Raw genomic sequence first — 18,337 nt, 5'->3', positions numbered from 1 at the left:
CTGTGCTCGTGGCAGGGAGGCAGCTGGGCTGGTTGGTGCCAGGTGAGCAGAACCAGGCAGACACGGGGCTCTGACTGAATGAAGCCTCATGAAGGCAGTAAGGATGTGAGCCAGGAGGGGAAAAAGGCAGGAGAGCAAGCAAACTCAGTCCAGAGGAGATAACCAGGAAGAGAGAGACCATGAAAGTGTGTGTTTTATTGGTGTGAATGCTCTCTCGGCTCCCATTGGGATCAAAGTGCCTCTCACAGTGGTTACTTTGTGCAGCAGTGATTTTGTGAAGCTCTTATTACTTTATGCAGCTTTCTGCTCCATTCGGAGCTCATGCTACCCTAGGATGCTGTGGGGAAGGATGTGTCTCACACTGCATTGCCACTAATAAATGTCACTGGATTAAATTGGCTGCTGGACAGTCACAGAGCTCAGTTCCCAAATTGTTTTCCCACTTTCTCTTGGGAAGTAATTGCTGAACTCTGAGGCTGCATTATCACAAACTCACTGTGGAAGCTTTGGATCCAGGGAATCACCAAGAGAGCACACAGAAGGCTCTGAAGAACAGTCTAAAAGAAGCTCCATGAGACCTTGCCCAAAGCTGGGAATGAATCCAGCATGGCATGGACAGTGACCAGTCTTTCCAGAAAGCTGAGGAGTTTGTTCACACTACTGATTTTGCAAAGGCCAGGCTGCCCCTACAGAGGAGGATGTTTGCAGTGTTCCTATGGAGGAGCCCCTGGATGGACTCTGCATTGAGCTCAGGACTCTATGGTCGAGATGGCAGCTGAAACAAGAGCATTTCAGCAGAAATCATGACAAACCAGAGTGCACAACCAGGCTGCCCTGTGTATTTGCAGGGATTATTGACTATCCATGTGAAAAGGAGACATCACTGCCTTATACAGAGGAAGGAAAACATGGGCTACAGTATTTAGTTTCCATCTGAGAAAAGGTGTCAGAAGCTGATGGCTGGACAGTTTCAGTAGGACAGGGAGAGCAATGTGATTAAAACTCATGAGGCATTTTGGAGAGCTGGACAGAGGACTTCAAATCCCAGATGTCTGTGAAATGTCCTGTAGAGGCTGCAGCATCACACAAGATCTCTCTGGCTGCTGTACGGGCTCTGTCTTTGCTTGGGAAGGGGGAGATGGGGGAGTTACTGTAACATTCTAGTTCAAAGCAGTAGCTGTTCGTGGGTTGGTGCTAACAGCCTCCTAAAGGTCACGGGTGCCTCTGCCTTGCACACAGATCCCATCCTGCTTCCGTAGTCGGGCTCATGTGGTTTTACTGCAAATGCCCAGGAGCTGTGCCCCCTGGAGCTGTGCGTGGGGAGCACCGAGGCAGCTCTCCGGGGATGTTTGCTGTCTGTCTGCAGCAGAGAGGGGGGAACCAGACCAGTCGGGGATCAGCTGTGCAAGAGCAGAAGGGAATGGCCTCTGGGCAGATGTTTGGGTGAAGAGGAAATGCTGAGCCCCAAGCCCATCAACTGGGACACCTCAGGTAAAGCATCAACAGGAAAAGCAGGGAGCCTGTAGAGGTGTGAGATCCCTCCAGGGCCTGCTCAGCACTGTTATCTCCTGCAAGGGGTGTCTGTTTGCTGCTTTGGATGCCCTGAAACCACTTGGTAGATCCCAGCCAGAGGAGAGGCAGCCAAGGGCAGGGGCTCATTGCTCAGATCCTCCAGACACACACAAAACAAACCTGTGCTGGCTTTTTAGCTGCACTTCTGTGGCCATGAAGAAAACAAAACAAAATTCCAAAAAAAATCTCTGGGCTCAGGTTTGCTGTCCTGTACTGTATTCAGCAGGTGAATTGACAGTAATTGTTGTCTTCACCATCTGAGGATACCCCAGAGGTGTTTTGGTAATTTCTTGACTAGATCTGTCTGAAGAATTTGGGGACACAAAAGTCCCTCTTTCAGTTACAACTAATGGCATCGGTCTTCAGCTGGGATCAGAACATGCCTCCAAGTGCACAAACCCCGCTTCTGGATGTGTGAACACAAAAGAAATGGAACTTCTGAGATGCAGCTGCCAGGAGGAGATTTGGAAAACTTCTTTCTCTACCACCTCTCTTTCCCCATCAAGAGGTCAGGGCATTCATATTCCACAATTGGTACCTTCCTCCACCCACAGGCCACCCGGCTGGGTTCAAGTGGCACAGGTAAATGCAGGGATGTACCTGCACCTCCCAGCACCCCTGGGAATGGCTGAGAGAAGCCCCTTCTGATGGGGAAGAGCTCTCCAGAAACCTGGAGCACAGCAGTGTAGCTCAGGTGCGCTCCAGCAGTCAGGCCCTGGGGTTCAAACGGGAAACACTCATGACATGAACAGATTCAGGTCCAGAAGAGCCTTCAGACCAAAACTGGGCAAGCATGAATGAGTTAAAAGCCTTTCCTTTGCTTGGTGAAATTTATTGAAAACTACATTGTTCATCTGTTGAAACTTCACAGCTGTTGAGATTGCCCTCGGGGCAAACCACATCCAAGAAATGGCATGTAGATCCTGGGAGCACGAGACTTGAAAGCTGAAACGGCACTCAGAGTGCTGCCTCCCCTCCCTAGCAGTCACGTCTGGCCATCTGCAGCTCCTCCACCGAGACGCCGGGGCTTTTCCTTCCTCCCATTTCTCATCTCCGACTCTTGCAACGCAGTCACTTTGTTTCAGGCATTGTATCCTGGCTAAAAAGAGACTGAGACAGCAAAAATCTGTGTGGGGAGTGCGCACGAGGCCCGTGGCATCCAGAGTGAGACAGGGCTCTGTGCCACGCTGCCGTGGGGGTGCCATCGAATATCACCTACCTGTGACACTGCTGCTTTATTCTCCCTTGGGGAACGGTGGTGAGACAGGACTGTGGGAAGTGTGCCATTTGTTCGTGAAAAAGCTGTGAATTTCATTTTGTGGTAGCAACTCGCCTGATTTTTAAAAATTATTATTATTTCTCAGTGGCAACTCTGCTGGCAAGAAACTTTATAGGATAAAAAAAGTAGTGCTTGCGTATTTCCATCTGACCCGAGAGCTCCGTGTGAACCTGGGGACTGAAATCGGCCACTTGGCACAAGCAGAATTAGGACTAGTCAGAGCTCAAAGATGAAAATAAAAGGAGGACACGAGAAACTCACTCCCTGCATACATTCAGTCTTAAATGATTCATGGAGCAATTTTGAGTAGCAAACACATTGGTAAGAACTGGAGGTTTGGTTTCTTTCTTTCTTTCTTGGGGATTGTCCACAAACAAAAATATTGGCTAATTCATCAGACACTTTCTTCTGCTTTGAATAGTTTGCCCAGATCCCCGAGCAATCATCCCGTGCAATTTGCTGTTAACCTAAATAACTTAAATTCAGGTACACCCAGAGCACTGCCCAGATCTGCCCCTGCATGCACTAATTAGGGTTCCCCAAGCGCAAACCTGCAGCTCGGGAGGCAGGAGGCTCCAGCAGCATCCCCAGATGGATACCTGCTGGTGGTGGCCCATGGCAGGGACCGGGCAGGGACAATCCACAGCGTGACATGGCTGTGTGGAGAGGGCTTTCTGCAGAAATGTGACACTTTTGGGTGTCACCACCCCCCAAGCAAGCGCCCCGTGAAACTGCAGCCTGGTAAAGACCCATGGTGTCGCCCCACAGAGGGGCAGAGACAGGTAGGAGACACAGGGAGGCCAGTGTTGCATTCCTTACCTGTGAAACAACCCCTTGAGATTCAAATGCTTGGGGAATTCCTAGATCTCTTTGTAGCCACATTTCAGCGGTGACAGAGTGAGGATTTAAGTGAGGCAAACTCTGAAGGGGGAGGTTATGATCTGCTTTTAGAGCAACGGGGAGAAAGCACTTGGAAAAAACAAACCTGCTTTTTACAAACCTTGCCCTACCTGCTCCTGCTGCTAACAGGAGGGGAGGTGCTGGCCAGCCAGTGCACTGTTATTCAGAAATTACTGGGTTTCAGTCAATCTTTCCAGAAGTATTCAGGAATTAGTTACTATCTTTCAGATTTATATGTCCCTAAATCTAGAGTCAACCTTCAAGTGCAGGCAAGCCCTAACACTTGAACTATGTAAGGAGTTTAGGCTGAAAAACAGAGGAGTTAGGAAGTTTGGCCAGGGAAGAAAACTGTTGCAGGGATATTTAGATGCAAACGGGGCCCTCCTGCAGCAGTCCCCCAGAGAGAGGATGGCTCCTCGGCAGGGCTCTCACAGGGAGACCTGCCACAGTACTTCCACCTCCGGTGCTGAGGACTCTCCAGCTGGGAGCACAGGGCTTGCAGTGGGTGGTGTGTGTGCGGGTGGAGTTGTGTACACTCAGGCTCTCAGACAGCCACAATAAATTATCTCATTAGTAAGCCCAGGGTAGCTTTGCTCCTCAGCACATACCCGGCCTCCCACTGCACAGAAAAACTTTGTGTCTAATTAACCAAATCAAAGGGTCCCCCAGACGCAGCTTAGAGGGACGCGCTCAGCTTGAAACCCAGGCTCCTTCAGCAAGTTGTTCTGCACGTGGTGGAACTAATGAATCCTGATTTCTTATGGCTGGAGCTCTGGCATTCCCTGCACCCCCTGCAAGTCTGTCCTCTCCTCCCCCCGGCACATGCTGAGCTTCTTCCTATGGCCAGGAAAAACCAAGAAGGGAAAGGAGCCCGTGGTGTGTCGGCCCCAGCCCCACACCCTGATGGCTCGTCCACGCTCACATGCTGATGGCAGAGAGCTGAGCTCTCTCCCCGGGGGTTTCTTGCACCAAAGGGCTCTCTGAGGTCACCCTTGTTTTCCCTCCTGCCTTTTCTCTCTCCTGCCTTTAAGATCTGTTTGCCGACAAGTGCTCCCGGCTCATCAGGATGGGGCTGCACAAGGAAGGGAACCCTGCTCCTCCGGGACCTGTGGCTGGGAAAAGGAAAAAGTGCAGGTGCTGCTGAGGCGGGGGCTTTCCAGTCACATTCCTCTGGTTTTACAGTTGCTTGGCCCCCTCTCTATTAGTGGGAAAAGACAGGCAAATGCCAGATGTAAAATGCTGCTATTCCAGCTGAAAGCAGAACTGCACAGCTCCCGGGCCAGGCGCTGCGGGAGGAAGGATTTGGGGGTGTTACCCCGCAGACAAGGAGACTAAAGTGGTGTTTGTTTGAGACACAATCCCTTTCTCTCCTCGGGAAATGCAGCTCCCCCCGCCCGCCCAGCTCCTGCGCAGAGGGGGCGGCTTGCTTTACAAACGCTTTTCTCTTCCCCTCGTGCTGGAAATTTGACTCTACAAAAACACTTACACAGCAGCTAATTGCCAGTCCTGCAGTGACTTAGCTCTCTAATTCCTGCCAGTCAATGAACCAGCCCAAAGAGCTGGTTTTCATAACGTGCTGAATATACGAACACAGCCCTGGAGACATAACATAGCTGGGATTTTTTTTTTTCCTGGACAACTTCTGGATCCTTCTCAATTTTGGAAATTCCTTTCACTCCACAGGGCATAAGGAACATCCAAAGATGGGGCTGGCAAGAAGGGCCATTTTGGGGAGATGTTGAACCGACACGGACCAACAGAGGCCCTGGAGACCAGCGGGGGTGCCAGGGAAAAGATGATTGTCAGGAAATTGGTTTGAAGGTAAAACTGGCGTCATCCAGCCTGTCTGTTCGTGATTTGAGGGCTCATCATCATCTTTTCATGGATTCCTACTGCCCAACAATGTCCACGCCTTGCAAAGTGTTCCTTGATCTCCTAGTTTGTATCCAGAGGGCTGCTGCAAAAATTGTTGTGCTGGCCAATGGCTTAGACCACATCATTCCTCTCTGAGCTCCTCCCTGGCACCCTCTTTTCTCTGCCCCAATTGTGGAGTGCTCATCTTCCCTCTCCCAGCCCATCATTATCCACCTCTCCTCCACCCATTGTCTCCCATGCAACAGAGGCCCTCTCCATGCCCATTCCCAACAAGCCCCTTCATGCTCCTTCCTGCTCTGCTCCACACCTGGGAGAAGCACGCTCTGAGCATTTGCAAAGCCACCACATTGCCCTTCTTGCAGCTCTCCTTTGTCACAACACCTTCATTAACCATCATGGGGGAGCTGCTGTGCTCAGCTCATCACCTGCCAGCAGTGCCTCCCTGCTCCCTCCCCTCCTGCCCTGCCTGGAGTGCACAGAGCTCTGTCCCTCCGTGGCTCTGCAGCAGTCGTGGCCTTCATCCAGTGGTGGGAGCACAAAAACGGGCTAAGCCAGGTTATGGCCAGTGACCCTAGAGAAGGTGAGTGGCTTCACTGGCAGCTGCTGAATTTGGGCACAGCGAGGTACCAGTTCACCCCTGAACCCATGTTTGTTGTCCCATTTGGACTAGGGCAGCACAGACTGAAATGCAAAGTCAATTCCAATTTTGGAGTGAGCAGAACCATGGTCCGTGTCTGCTCTGGAGGCAGAAGCCATCACACGAGTATAAATCATTCCTGCTTCTCCCTGAAAGGAGGATGGAGCCAGGTGGGGGGCGGCCTCTTTTCCCAAGTAAGAAGCAACAGGACAAGAGGAATTGGCCTCAAGTTGTGCCAGGGGAGGTTTCAATTGGATATGAGGAAATAATTCTTCACTGAAAGGTTGTCCAGCCCTGGCACAGGCTGGTGGTGTTCCGAAATCGTGTGGGTGGGGCAGCTGGGGACACGGGTTATCGGTGGTTTTGGCGGTGTGGGGTGAACGCTTGGAGTCGATGATCTCAAAGGCCTTTTAACGATTCACTGATTCACTGGTTCGACAGTTCGATAACTCACTGATTCGATAATCCCGTAGCTCAGTGACCCCCGGCCGCGCCCCCTCCCCGCTCCCTGAGGGCCCGACGGGCCTCGCGCGCCCCCTGGCGGCGCACGGACCTCGCGGGAGCGGGTGGGAGGAGCCCGGAGACCCCCCCGCCTCGCTCTTTTTGCGCATGCGCTCGGCGGGATCCCCTCCTGCCCTCAGCGGGGCGGGGCCGCGGCTTCGGCCGCCTGACTGAGCATGCGCACGGCGTCACGTGGCAGCGACGGCCCTTCTTAAGGCGACGCGTGGGGCGGGCGCGCTGAGAAGAGGAGATCGACGATGGCGAGGGGAGGACGGAGCGTATCTCGGCCCGCGGCTCGGCCCGCGGCCGCGCCGGCGCCCGCCAGGTACCACAGGGCACACCGCGGCACACCGTGACACACGGGTCTTGTGCCGCCCCTCCTGACTCCCTTCTCTCCGCAGCCCGGCTCCAGCGGCCCCGGTCGCGGCGCCCGCGGCGCAGCCGGCGCAGCCCGGGCTGATGGCGCAGATGGCGAGCACGGCGGCCGGCGTGGCCGTGGGCTCCGCCGTGGGACACGTCGTGGGCAGCGCCATCACCGGCGCCTTCAGCGGCGGCTCCTCCTCCGAGCCGGCCAAGGCGGCGGCGCCCGCACAGGTACGAGCGGGGCTGTGCCCTTGGGCTGCCCTTGGGCGGGCGGGCCGGGGCAGAGGGGACCGGGGGCTGGCGGGGAAGGAGGGACAGAGCCCTCCTGCCGCGGGGAGGAGGCGTCGGTGCCCCCGGGCCGCCCCCTGACCGGGTCCGTGCCCGCAGCCCCCCATGCAGCCGCAGTCGCCCTTCGGACCCTGCCACTATGAGATGAAGCAGTTCCTGGACTGTGCCACCAATCAGCAAGACCTGACCTTGTGCGAGGGCTTCAACGAGGCTCTGAAGCAGTGCAAGTATAACAACGGTGAGTGTGCCCCATTCCTGCAGGAGGGAACTGCTGCCACGAGAGTACCTGAGAGGGTTTGAAGGTTGCAGAAGCGATCTTTTAAGGCTGTAGTGCTCTTCAGGGCTGTAGGAAGTGGTTCTGCCTCCTATGTTCCCAGAAGGGAACTAGAAAGGGTGGGAGAAATGATCTTGACCATACTTCTGAAAGTGGGGAAGGCTGTAGGTGCCCTCTTAGCAGATCCTCTTTTGCTGCTGTGGGAAGCCTGCTGTTTTTCCCTAGCTGATTCTCTAATTCTTGCTGCATTTATTATAAGTTGTTGTCAGAAGTTAGGTCTTGATCTGGTCACCTGAGATAACAGAGCTTTTAATTCTAGCTGCTGGAACACGTACCTAATGCTGAACTTATGCTTCTTCCCTGTAGGTGTTTCTTCTCTCCTGTGAAGAATCTGCCCCCTTGTAGGGAAGAGGATCGTGGTGTAGAGCCCTGCTATATATGGGGAGCAGAAGGACAGACAGGGAGTGAGCTGGAGGGAGTAGACTGACCAGACAGGAGCATTCTAGTGGTAATTCACTTCTGAACTAGTAGGGAAGGAAAGGAATGATTGGACCCAAGGGTCTTTAGAATTCAGATAGTGCGATATTTATTACAGAGAAATAAAGGAATTTATTTGGACCTATCACTTGTGCACGTTCTTTATTTAATTCTCAAGCTAAAATTAAGCTGCCAAAATGTTAACAGTATCAGCTGCTTAAAGGACAAGGCACTACTGTGTGTTCCCTGCAAATAGGAGGTGCAGCCTAGCAAGGACAGAGCCTGCATGACTTGGCAAAAAGAGATCCAGACCTCAGCTGAGGCTGCACTGGCTGCCCTCCAGGCAGAGGAGAGGCTGGAGAGAGGTAATCCAAGATGTGTCTAGAGTATTTTTAGTAACAAATTATTTTTCTATAGATATCCTCTTCTTGGAGAGCTGTTCTGACTTAGAGCTAAGACAGTGTGACCTGTCTGGCTATGGGACCTTGGGTACAGTTGGCTGATCTTACTTAAAAGCTTTAGCAGATTATGCAATGTTCTCAAGGTCACCGGCAACAGGTGAAGTTTGGAGCTGTTTTCCTCTTACAGTCACCTTGGCAGAACAGTCTCATGAGTGCTGCCCTCAGGCTGGCCTCTGGCAGAGCACCCTGTTCTTTATGTTGGTGTAAAAGAGAATTTTGAGGCTTCAGATGGAGTTTTGGTGGCACAGCAGTGAAACCATGACACTTTCAGATGCTTAACTGATGCATTTTCATGGCAGAATGAGTCTATTAACCTTTTGACCTCTGACTGTTGAATACTGGACAAGTTCTCAGCTGGGATCTGTGAGGAAATCCAGATCTAGATGGTAAATGCTGGCAGCAGATATTGGAGGCTGGTGTTGAAAGTCCTGCCACTTCTAAATGTCATAATCTAAATTCTTGGTAGATAATGTTCTTAGCTCTATCTGGCCTTATTGGGGTGCCTTGTGCTCTCCTGAGAAACAGCCAAGGGAAAAAGTAGATGTCAGAGATTCAAAGCCAAAGTGCTCTGTGTCCTGAACTGTCCCAGTGTGAGCAGGGGAGAACCACTCTGAAGTTAACTCCATTTCAGAAATAGATGTAATGTTGGTGTGTGCTGGTCTGGGTGGAGAAGCTGTTAAGGAAAACCAGCAGGAGCATCTGCAGCAGGTCTGTTCTGTCTTTGACCCATCTTGGCAAAGAGCTGCTTCTGTAGTTGTGGAGATGGGCTGTCTCTGGAACAGCCTTTCCTGGTGACCACAGTGGAGAGTCTCTAGAAGGCACTGCCAGTGTGGTGATTGTGTGGAAAGCCGGTCCATCCAGTGATCTGGGTGCACGTTCCTCTGGCTGCTGGTGCAGCGGGGTTGAAAGGAGGTGCAGGTTCTTCTTACTGGAGAGTGCAGGCCATGCCATGGGAACATGAGTGACCCCCTGGATGCTGCTTGTGCCTGGCTGTGGCGCTGTATTTGCCTGGTTTGTCAGGATGCAGCTTTGGATGTGGTAGTGTGAACCTTTGAGGAGCAGGGCACCCCGGGAAGAGGATCTCAGTAGCAGGGGACTCTTGCTGAACTTGGAATAAGCTGGGGAGGTGGCTGAGTCCTGGTGGTGGCTGTGCTGTGCGTGTGACCAGGAATGGGTCTCTTCGTCATTTAGGGGTCTTCTTGAACTCTGAGCCCCTCTTCTTCTTTGAGGTGGTTCTGTTCCTTAACTGGGTGCTGGTGTGGGGTTGAGCCTTCCTCTGCGAGGTTCCCTTCCTCCACTGGTCTCTCCTCTGGGTCTTTGCCGAGAGCTGCTGCAGCCGATCTGTGGAGTGATCAACCCCCTCCAGAGCTGTGTGTTCTGCTGGGTGGGTAGTTGCCCCTTGCATGTTGAGCGAGGCACTGCCACCCTGTGAGACCACAGCCTGGGAGAGACACTTCTGGATTTCCCAGTTTCTCCTGTTCTCCCCATTTCTTCCAAGGAAATGTTCACTCTTTGCTGAGGGCAAGCTGGGCAGGCATCTGCCTGCTGTGGGGTGGGAGGGTAGCAGGTCCCTGCTGTCCCACTAACTAGGAAGTGTTCTGCAAACCAACTCTGGTTTCTGATTGTCCCTTCCCTTGCTGCCTGAGTGCACTCACTGCCATAGCCATAACCAGCCCTTAAGTGGGATCAGAGGGCAGTCCCATGGGTGCTGAGCAAGGGCTGAGGTGGGGAGAGGAGTCATGCCAGCACCCCTGGCTCCTCTCTGGGTGTCTGGCTCTTACCTGTTAGGTCAGGGTAGTGTTTCTCCAGGTCCTCTAGCAAGGATTCATAGGAGGTGGCTTCAGAGTTTTTGTCTCCTGCCAGCAGAATGGGAGAAATGGATTAGTCTCTCTCCTGACTGCAAACTAAAGGTTTGTTACTGGGGCAGGTGGTTCAGCCCACAAAAGGTTCCTTGTCCCCAAGAGCAGTCACCTCAGACAAAGGTTCAGCTCTAGCTCTTCATCTGAGCTGGCTTCTGCCTCCTCAGAGCTCCTGTGCTCTGTCCAAGTGACTGCTGAATAGAGCCGCTCTGGAAACCCACCCCTCTGCCCCCACCCAGAGCTGTGCTGTCCCAACAAGGATCTTACGGATGACTCTGATGAGGATGTAGTGCTCCCTTTCCCGGAGGTATTTACTGGTGTATTCGGATGCAGGGTTTTCCACTTTGCTCAGGTTCATCAGGGTGCCTGTTTCATCCAGAAGATCGATGCAGTCTGGAGGGAGAGACACATGGTGAAGGAAGCCCAGTGTGTCCCTGTGTGGCCAGCATGAGCCTGTGGGGTTTAGAGTATTCTCCTTAGCAATTTAGCTTTGAAGAGAATCTACAAAGGTTTTGAGGTTGCTGCCCCTTTCCCTGTGTTTTGGGATGGTCTGTGACTCCCATGTGACCTGTTTGATACCCTCTGCTGCTCTCTGTGGGTGAGTGCTGGTCCCTCGGAGCCCCCTGCCCAGGAGCACTCGTACCTTCAGGCCTGCACTGACACTTCCTCTTCAGGTGAGTTGTGAGGATCAGAACAGAGCACTGCAGGTTCACCATCACTTGGCAATTGGCTGCAGACAGAGAATGAGACCCGAGATGTGAGCGTGGTCACGTCAAATCCAGGAGCCCCATGGATGTGGCAGGAGGCACAACAGGTGGCTCAGAAGTGCCCACTGTGTAGCCAGCAAAGGCAGGATCTCCATGTGGCATCAGCAGGGCTTTGAGCTGCTCCTTTACAGCCATGTCTGCTGGTGGTTGGTGCTGGGAGTGCCCCAGGTTAGGGGAGGGGATAAACACTTTGATTTGGGAAAAATAGTTCTGACTGATGAAGTGTCTCTGTCCTTCAACACGGTTTCATCGAGCATGAGTAGGAAAAAGCAGTGAGCTCTGGTCCTTGCCAGTCCCATTCCACAAGCTGGTCCCAGTCACAAGGGGAAAGAACTGGAGACTGTGGCTGAGTCACCAGGGGATATTTTGGCCATGAACTCTCACCAAGTTTGTCACAATTGAGAAATCCCCAAAGCTGACACACGTCAGTGGTCAGAGCTGGGGATCCAATTCAAATAGCAGAGGGAGCAAAGGCTTAGGACTGTGTGTGTCTGATGCCTTCAGACACGAGTGTCTGGGGTCAGGCAAAGGCTCTCGGCCAACTGGGTGAGGTCAGATGAGGGGCTGCTCATTCCCTCCTACCAGCCACAAATACCTGTTCTCTGAAGCTGAGGGTCAGGATTTGAGCCAGGGAACCCTTCCCACACAGCCAGGAGCAGAAGAGCTCTGCTGGCAGCTGGCACTTTTGACCCGTGGCTTTTCTGCTTGTGCGTAGGTAAGCAGGGCCCCTCCCTGCAGTGATTCCCCAGAGCTGTCAGGCTGGGAACTCATCCTTGCCTCTGCCCTCCCTCCCTGTGATTAATTCAGCGCTACTGGTGTGGTTTTCCTCCACGATTCAGTGTCTAGGCATTATATTTCTTAAAACAGGTGAGATGCAGGGTGCAGAGCTCTCCTGTATGTTCCCAAACCCTTGGGCACTGCTGTTCATCATGGTGCCCTGTCCCTCCCTGCCCCTTGTGGGGGTGGTGAGGGTGTCCAGGTGGGTGTCTGGCCCAGAGCTGAGGCAAGGCTGGAGCTCTCCCCACATACCTCCGTATCTCACTGTGATGAACATGGTTTTCCTCTCCCAGAGCTGCTCTCCTTTGGTGGGGGCCCAGGCCTGTGCTGAGGGGCTGCTCGTGCCGGGTGCCTTCCTGCAGGCAGTGGTGGGAGCTTCTGGAGTGCCCAGGGAACAGGCTGTGTTTGCCACTGACGCTGTTGTGGTTTCAGTAGCCAGATTTCCCAGCAACAAGGAATGGCCCCTGCAGGTTCCCAAGTCTCCTGCAGCTGCGGGGTGGGAGAAGGGGGGGTAGAGCAGAGACTGAGCTAAACAGCAGCCTTTTTGGAAGGCTGCCTGCTCCATGTGGTTCCAGCTAGTCTGAATTTCAGACTTTTTGCAGTCTTGTGGTGTTTCCTGCCCCTGTTTGTCCTGCAGCTCATCTGGGCTGTGGTGGTGCCACATCTGCCCACCCTGCTCCCAGCTGAGCCCAGCACTGCTGCAAGGGCAGTGTGGCCTCCTCTGAAAGATGATTGGATGCCCCTGGAAAAATCTTCCTGGGGACCCTTCCTGTGCTGGTCCTACTCTGGAGCTCAAGGCAGTGGGGTATTGCAGACTAGGAGGAACTGTGGGCAGTTGGAATAAAACTCCCTTTGCATGTGTGAGTTCCTTCTGTTGAGTATCTCTCATTTCTCATGCAGGAAGGGAATAAAGCTGGCAGAACAGGGTGAGCACGGGGTTGGGCTCGTAGCTGCTTTTGCACTGTGCGCAGCCAGTACCTTCCTGTCCCCCTGGGCTGTCAGAGTGATGCACGTGGCTCATGTGCCAGCTGCATCTTCCATTTGGTGCCCAAATGTTGCTGTGAAGTGTTCTGGCAGCAGTGGTTTGGGGGCATAGTAGCGTCATCCCCTCTTCCTGTGGAAAAACATATGGATGAAATCATGTCCCTGGGCTGGTCAGCAGATGGGGAGGACCTGAATGGTAGGAACCAGTAACAGCACTGATGTGCTGCAAATCCACTGCTCTGTGGACAAATTCCCTTTCCCTGAAATGCCCCTCCTTGCATGAGGAGGTGATTTCCTTCTGCCTTACTGGGTTTTGTTTCACAGTCTCTGTCTAATACATGGACTTGATCTGCTTGGAGCATGGGGCAAGTGTAGATGTGACACTTCCTCACCTGGACACACGTGCAGGGAAATTCATGTTCACTTTGCCACCACCTTGCAGAATTGGGGAAGTGCTGGTGGGCAACAGCTGGAGCTGTGTCTGCAGCGTGCTCATACCACCCTGAGCTCGGGGGCCTGGCTGCATGAAACACAAGTTGCTGATACCTGCAGGGGAAGACTCCACAAGGCCAGGAGACACCATGGCAAAGCTTCAGCCTTGGATGGGCTTTGGAGTTGGTCTCATGCAGCTGTGGCTGCCTCTAATAAATCTGATAGAACAGGTCTACCCAGGTGGGACACAGCCAGGCTCTACTGCATGTGCAGGGACTGCTGTGTGGCACCACATCCCCCTGGCAGGGGTACAACAGCCCTTGCTGCCCTCCTGCCCCACAGCAACCCCTGCAGCCAGCTGTGCAAGGTGCTGTACGGCCCTGTCAGGTCCAACAGGCCCCTCGCTGCTGCAGGGCACTGCAGGAGGGGACCCTGCTCTGTCACAGCTACTCTGAGGGGCCCAGAATGCAGCAGACAGATGATTGTGTGCACCAGAGCTCTGCAGGGTGGCTCAGCACAGCAGGAGTCCAGCTTCCTGTATCACGTCCCTGAGTGATGGTGGTGCTTCCTCTCCAGGATCTGCCCGTGCCAGAGACACAGTGCTGGGTGCTCTAATGAGGCAGCTCATTAGCTCTGTCTCAGAGCTCCGTTTCCCCTCACACCCAGAGCACATACAGGCCAGTCACCTCAGGAATCTCTTACAAATATTGTTGGCTTGGGGACACCTCAGGAGCAGGGCTGGGTGCTGCAGAGGGGAGGGAGTTGGCCATCCCTGGGTGGTGATGTGGTGGCATTGGGTGGAGCCTGAACCTGCCTGTGAAGGGCAGGAGGTACCCACCAGTTATGGGACACTGCCAAGTGCCTGCTGACCATGCTGCTGCAAAGGACAGCTATGCGCTGGTGGCTGTGTGACACGGTGACTCTGGGCCCTGTGATGGGTGTCACAGACAGGAGGGGCTTCACGCCCGCTGAGTTGGTGGCCTTTGGCTGTAACGGTCTGCTGTCCTTCCGCACAGCACCAGCCGTGCTGCAGCCACCTCCCACTGCAGTGCTCCCTCGGGAAATGCCTTCTGACCGGTGCCTTTGGCAGCCACCCCACCGTGTTTGCCCATGGCTGCTGTTCCAGAGCTGGCCCTGGCAAAGAGGCAGCACCATCGGCAGCTCCCAGCCTGTACTGCAGGCTGAGAAATCACAGTAATGGAGCTGCAGGGGGAAGGGAGCAGCAACTTTCCTTGTGCTACTTCTGCAATGAGATGGCTGCCAGGGAACTCTGGTACAGCCTGTCTTTCATTTTCCCTGGTAGCAGCAGGACCAGCTGGCCCCCAGCCTGCTGCCTCCACAGGGCATCCTTGGCATGGTATGGATCAGGTTCCTGGCCTCCTGTGCACCTGATGGCAGAGGGCCTGAGGCAAACAGTGTGAGACCCCAGGGAAACCCCTATGCTCTCTCCATCAGTGAGGAGAGATGGTCAGTGATGCCTCCCCAGTGCCCAGGACAGAGGGTGGTGGGTTTGGCTGTGGGTGCAGCTGGAGGAAATGGCCTGGGGTGAAGGAGGGCACTGGGTCACAATGCTCAGCTCTCCCCCTCTCCCTGAAGCCCAGCTGCAGCAGAGCGAGCAGCCCTGGGGAGCTGAGTCCCTGAGCCCCCTGTGTCATTTACATACACCCCACCGGCACCATCAGCACAGTGACCTGGGTTCCTGTAGTACCACAGACCCTCTCTGAAACAGCTTCCCTTCCTCTGCTTCCTGCCATGGCCCTGGGCTTCATGGTCCTGCTCCTGCTGGGGACGGTGGGCACAGGTAAGGATGGGGTGGCCGAGTTAGCTGCTGTCTGGGGGGGGGCACTGCAGGGTGGTGGGCAGAATGGGCTGTCCAAGGGGATGTCAATCTGAGCAGGGCATTTTGCTCCAGGGCTGTGTGGGGTGATAAGCAGGATGGTGGTTGGGTAATGGGGTTGCCTCAAAGGGGCTGAGGGACATTTTGGGCTGAGGGTGATGGGGGGCACAGCTCAGCCCATCAGTAACTGCATTCTTGCTGCGTACAGCTTGCAGGGCTCAGCCCGTGCTGACCCAGCCCTCCTCCCTGTTCGTGCTGCCCGGGCAGACGGCCCGGCTGTTCTGCACCCTGAGCCCCCAGTACAACATCACCGAGTTTGGCATCTCCTGGTTCCAGGAGCGCCCAGGGCACGCCCTGAGGTATTTGCTCTATTACAACTCCGAAAGAGAAATGCACAAGCCTGACGAGACTCCCGACCGCTTCTCTGCTACCAAGGACCTCGCCAGCAACACCTGCATCCTCACCATCGCCTCCGCCTGCCAGGAGGACAATGGCACCTACTACTGCGCCCTGACACCTGCCTTCAAGTGGTTTTAGAAACAGGGAACAAAAGCTCTCTGTGCCCTTTCTGCAACCCTGATGCAAAGCCCTCAACAGGGAGAGCAGCAGCCCTGGGAGGGATGGAAAAAGACCTCCTCGCACGCTTGAGCAGGCCCAGCAGCACTGCCTTGTGCTGGGAAGCGCAGCGACCTCCTCTTTGCCCCCAAACTTCCCCCATGGAGCACTGGAGAGCCTGACACGGTGCGAGACCTGCCAGGGACTCCTGTTGCAGCAGGAGGATGGATGGAGGGCTCCGCTGTGGCCCAACTTTCCTGGGCTCTTCCAGCACTCAGTAGCCTTGATCCGGCTTGGGCTTCCGCACAGTTTGGCTCATCTGGTAATAAAGGTTAATCCTTACCTACAGGGCTCGTGTCGTGTGTGAGGTCATCCCGCGGGGTGGCCCCGGGGTACCTGAGTCGGGAGGGCGGACTGTGGCCCTTGGTGGGATCCCTTGGGCTGGATGGAGCCCTCACCCATCCCTGGAGCAGCCCCTCATCCCCGGGGAGTCAGAGACCTCCACCCACACTGCCCTGTCCCCCTCCCCTCACGGCCCACCACAGCTCCTGAGGGAAAAGGGACACGTGTAACCCCGCTGGCACCTGTGGGTCCTTTACAAGGACGTTTTCACACAGAAAGATGAAGGATTTTCCCACAGAAATCCCACAAAATTCAGCGCCACCACCGGGGTGGCCACACTGCGCATGCTCACCGCGCACAGCAGCGGGCGTTAGGACCCTGCGGCAGGCGCTGACATCACGTGGGGGCTGCTGGCGCTGCCATTGGCTCAGGGGAGCACAAAATCAGGAGCGCCACTTTCTGGTTACCTCTGTGCGCGTCAGGGCGGCGGGGCGGGCGGACCGGAGCGGGGCGGGATGGTGAGCGGCGGGTGGGGGACCCGCGCTGCTTCCCTGCCCGTGGGTTCAGCCTGGGGCGGCGGCTTGGCCCGGCTCTCCCCACTGCTGCGGCGCCCCCCGCCTCAGCTTCCCCCGGGCAACACGTTCCCCACCTCTGGCTGCGTGCCGAGCGAGGGCTCCTGGCGCTGCCCGGCTGGGCTGGGCTGTCTGTGCGGGGAGGCTCGGGCGAGCGCAAGGGTGTTTCATCGGAGCTGACTCGAAAAGGAGCGCAGCAGGGTTTTGTGGTATTCTGTTTTTGTGCTGTTCTGTTAAGTAACCTGGGTTAAGGCTCTCTCTTTCCCCCCGGTGTGTGCGGAGTTGGTGTTAGTGCTGGGGGACCTTCACATCCCGCACCGGTGCAGTGCTCTGCCCGTGAAGTTCAAGGAGCTGCTGGTTCCAGGAAGGATTCAGCACATCCTGTGTACGGGAAACCTCTGCACCAAGGAGAGCTATGACTACCTCAGGACGCTGGCTGGGGACATCCACATCGTTAGGGGGGACTCGGAGGTAACAGTTCCTCAGCCTGCCTTCCTGCATTGGTTGTCTTCATGAATCTTGGGGAGTCCCTCAGCATTGACCAATTCCTGAACTGTAATTCACCTGAATAAGGAGTAGGAATGAGTAAGAGTAAAGAAAAAAAAATTATTTTCTAGACCTTTCTTGTTGTACCTGCAACAGGAGAGCCTGAGTGTGAGGGGGTAAAACATGCACCTGGTTCCTATGAACTCAGGCACAAGTCTGTGATTGCTGAGGCCACAGTGCCCCAGCTGGCCGTGTAGCTGCAGGAATTCTGTGTGTGTGATTATTTACATTTAGGTACCCAGTTAAAGTCTCCTGCTCTCTGTGCAAATTCCTAACTCTTTACTCTGAAGTTACTCTTGCTGGGGTGTGGTACAAGCATCCTGTGGGATCTGCACGGGGAGAGAGACCTCGTGTGCCTGAATAGTGAAGGGCAGGTTGGTGTCTTGGAAGCTGCATTGCGTAAATGAGGGGTCCTTGACTGATTTATTGTCTGTACCTTTCTCCTCAGAGCCTGAATTATCCTGAAAAGAAGGTTGTAACCGTTGGGCAGTTCAGAATCGGGCTGATTCATGGCCATCAAGTGATTCCCTGGGGTGATGCAGCCAGTCTGGCACTGCTGCAGAGGCAGCTGGATGTGGACATTCTCATCTCGGGACACACACACAGGTTTGAAGCATTTGAATATGAAAAAAAATTCTACATCAACCCAGGATCAGCTACAGGAGCCTACAGTGCTTTGGAAAGGTGAGTGAGGAGAGCCCTGAGCTGCCCAGCACAGCAGAGCCTGTGGGTGTTACCTGAAATGAGTGTGTCTCACCACTGTGCTGCAGAGCACTGGCGAGGTGCTGTGGGGAGCAGGAAGGTGGATTGCTCCCTTCCCAGGGAGTCCAGCAAGGCTCCCTGTTACCAGGGTTTTCTTAGCCCGCATTTTGGTCATGACAGCCCTGCAGTGGTGTGTCTGGAGCTGCTTTCTGTGCCCAGAGAGGGGTGAGTTGGAGTATCTTCTTGAAGTCATTTTGCTTTCTGGTATCTTCCCAGACACTGCATTCTAATATTTTGTAGGAAATCAGACTTCTAGAGGCCCTGTCAGCTTAAATGT

General features: G+C 54.5%; 4 protein-coding genes across 10 annotated transcripts; 3 read left to right on the top strand and 1 right to left on the bottom strand.

Annotated features, from left to right (window-relative positions):
- Positions 1-7,006: 7,006 nt before the first annotated feature.
- Positions 7,007-8,311, top strand: CHCHD10 (coiled-coil-helix-coiled-coil-helix domain containing 10). The gene is made up of 4 exons (XM_027696764.1): positions 7,007-7,089; positions 7,166-7,358; positions 7,515-7,653; positions 8,056-8,311. The coding sequence occupies exons 1-4, from the start codon at positions 7,022-7,024 to the stop codon at positions 8,073-8,075; spliced, it is 420 nt and encodes a 139-aa protein (XP_027552565.1). The 5' UTR covers positions 7,007-7,021; the 3' UTR covers positions 8,076-8,311.
- A 2-nt stretch (positions 8,312-8,313) lies between these two features.
- CUNH22orf15 (chromosome unknown C22orf15 homolog) lies at positions 8,314-16,594 on the bottom strand. Of its 6 annotated transcripts, none has more exons than XM_027696755.1 (6): positions 16,423-16,507; positions 12,283-12,519; positions 11,130-11,216; positions 10,754-10,939; positions 10,409-10,483; positions 8,314-9,968 (listed from the first exon to the last, which is right to left on the bottom strand). In XM_027696755.1, the coding sequence occupies exons 2-6, from the start codon at positions 12,305-12,307 to the stop codon at positions 9,811-9,813; spliced, it is 531 nt and encodes a 176-aa protein (XP_027552556.1). In that variant the 5' UTR covers positions 12,308-12,519; positions 16,423-16,507; the 3' UTR covers positions 8,314-9,810. The 6 variants fall into 6 exon arrangements, with proteins under 6 accessions (XP_027552556.1, XP_027552560.1, XP_027552562.1 ...); XM_027696759.1 differs by having other exon boundaries at positions 10,754-10,879; positions 16,423-16,503; XM_027696761.1 differs by lacking the exons at positions 12,283-12,519; positions 16,423-16,507 and adding an exon at positions 16,533-16,594 and having other exon boundaries at positions 10,754-10,879.
- On the top strand, positions 12,518-16,180 carry VPREB3 (V-set pre-B cell surrogate light chain 3). The gene is made up of 2 exons (XM_027696765.1): positions 12,518-15,247; positions 15,492-16,180. The coding sequence occupies exons 1-2, from the start codon at positions 15,199-15,201 to the stop codon at positions 15,818-15,820; spliced, it is 378 nt and encodes a 125-aa protein (XP_027552566.1). The 5' UTR covers positions 12,518-15,198; the 3' UTR covers positions 15,821-16,180.
- Positions 16,595-16,596: 2 nt separating the features above from the next.
- LOC113974014 (vacuolar protein sorting-associated protein 29-like) lies at positions 16,597-18,082 on the top strand. 2 transcript variants are annotated; one of them, XM_027696763.1, is made up of 3 exons: positions 16,597-16,698; positions 17,035-17,223; positions 17,747-18,036. In XM_027696763.1, the coding sequence occupies exons 1-3, from the start codon at positions 16,696-16,698 to the stop codon at positions 17,984-17,986; spliced, it is 432 nt and encodes a 143-aa protein (XP_027552564.1). In that variant the 5' UTR covers positions 16,597-16,695; the 3' UTR covers positions 17,987-18,036. The 2 variants fall into 2 exon arrangements, with proteins under 2 accessions (XP_027552564.1, XP_027552563.1); XM_027696762.1 differs by having other exon boundaries at positions 16,646-16,698; positions 17,005-17,223; positions 17,747-18,082.
- The last annotated feature ends 255 nt before the right edge of the window (positions 18,083-18,337 follow it).

Source organism: Neopelma chrysocephalum, unplaced genomic scaffold (assembly GCF_003984885.1).
Source record: "Neopelma chrysocephalum unplaced genomic scaffold, ASM398488v2 Primary Assembly neopelma1_116, whole genome shotgun sequence".
Lineage (NCBI taxonomy): Eukaryota > Metazoa > Chordata > Aves > Passeriformes > Pipridae > Neopelma > Neopelma chrysocephalum.
This window is presented reverse-complemented; position numbering and strand designations above follow the sequence as displayed.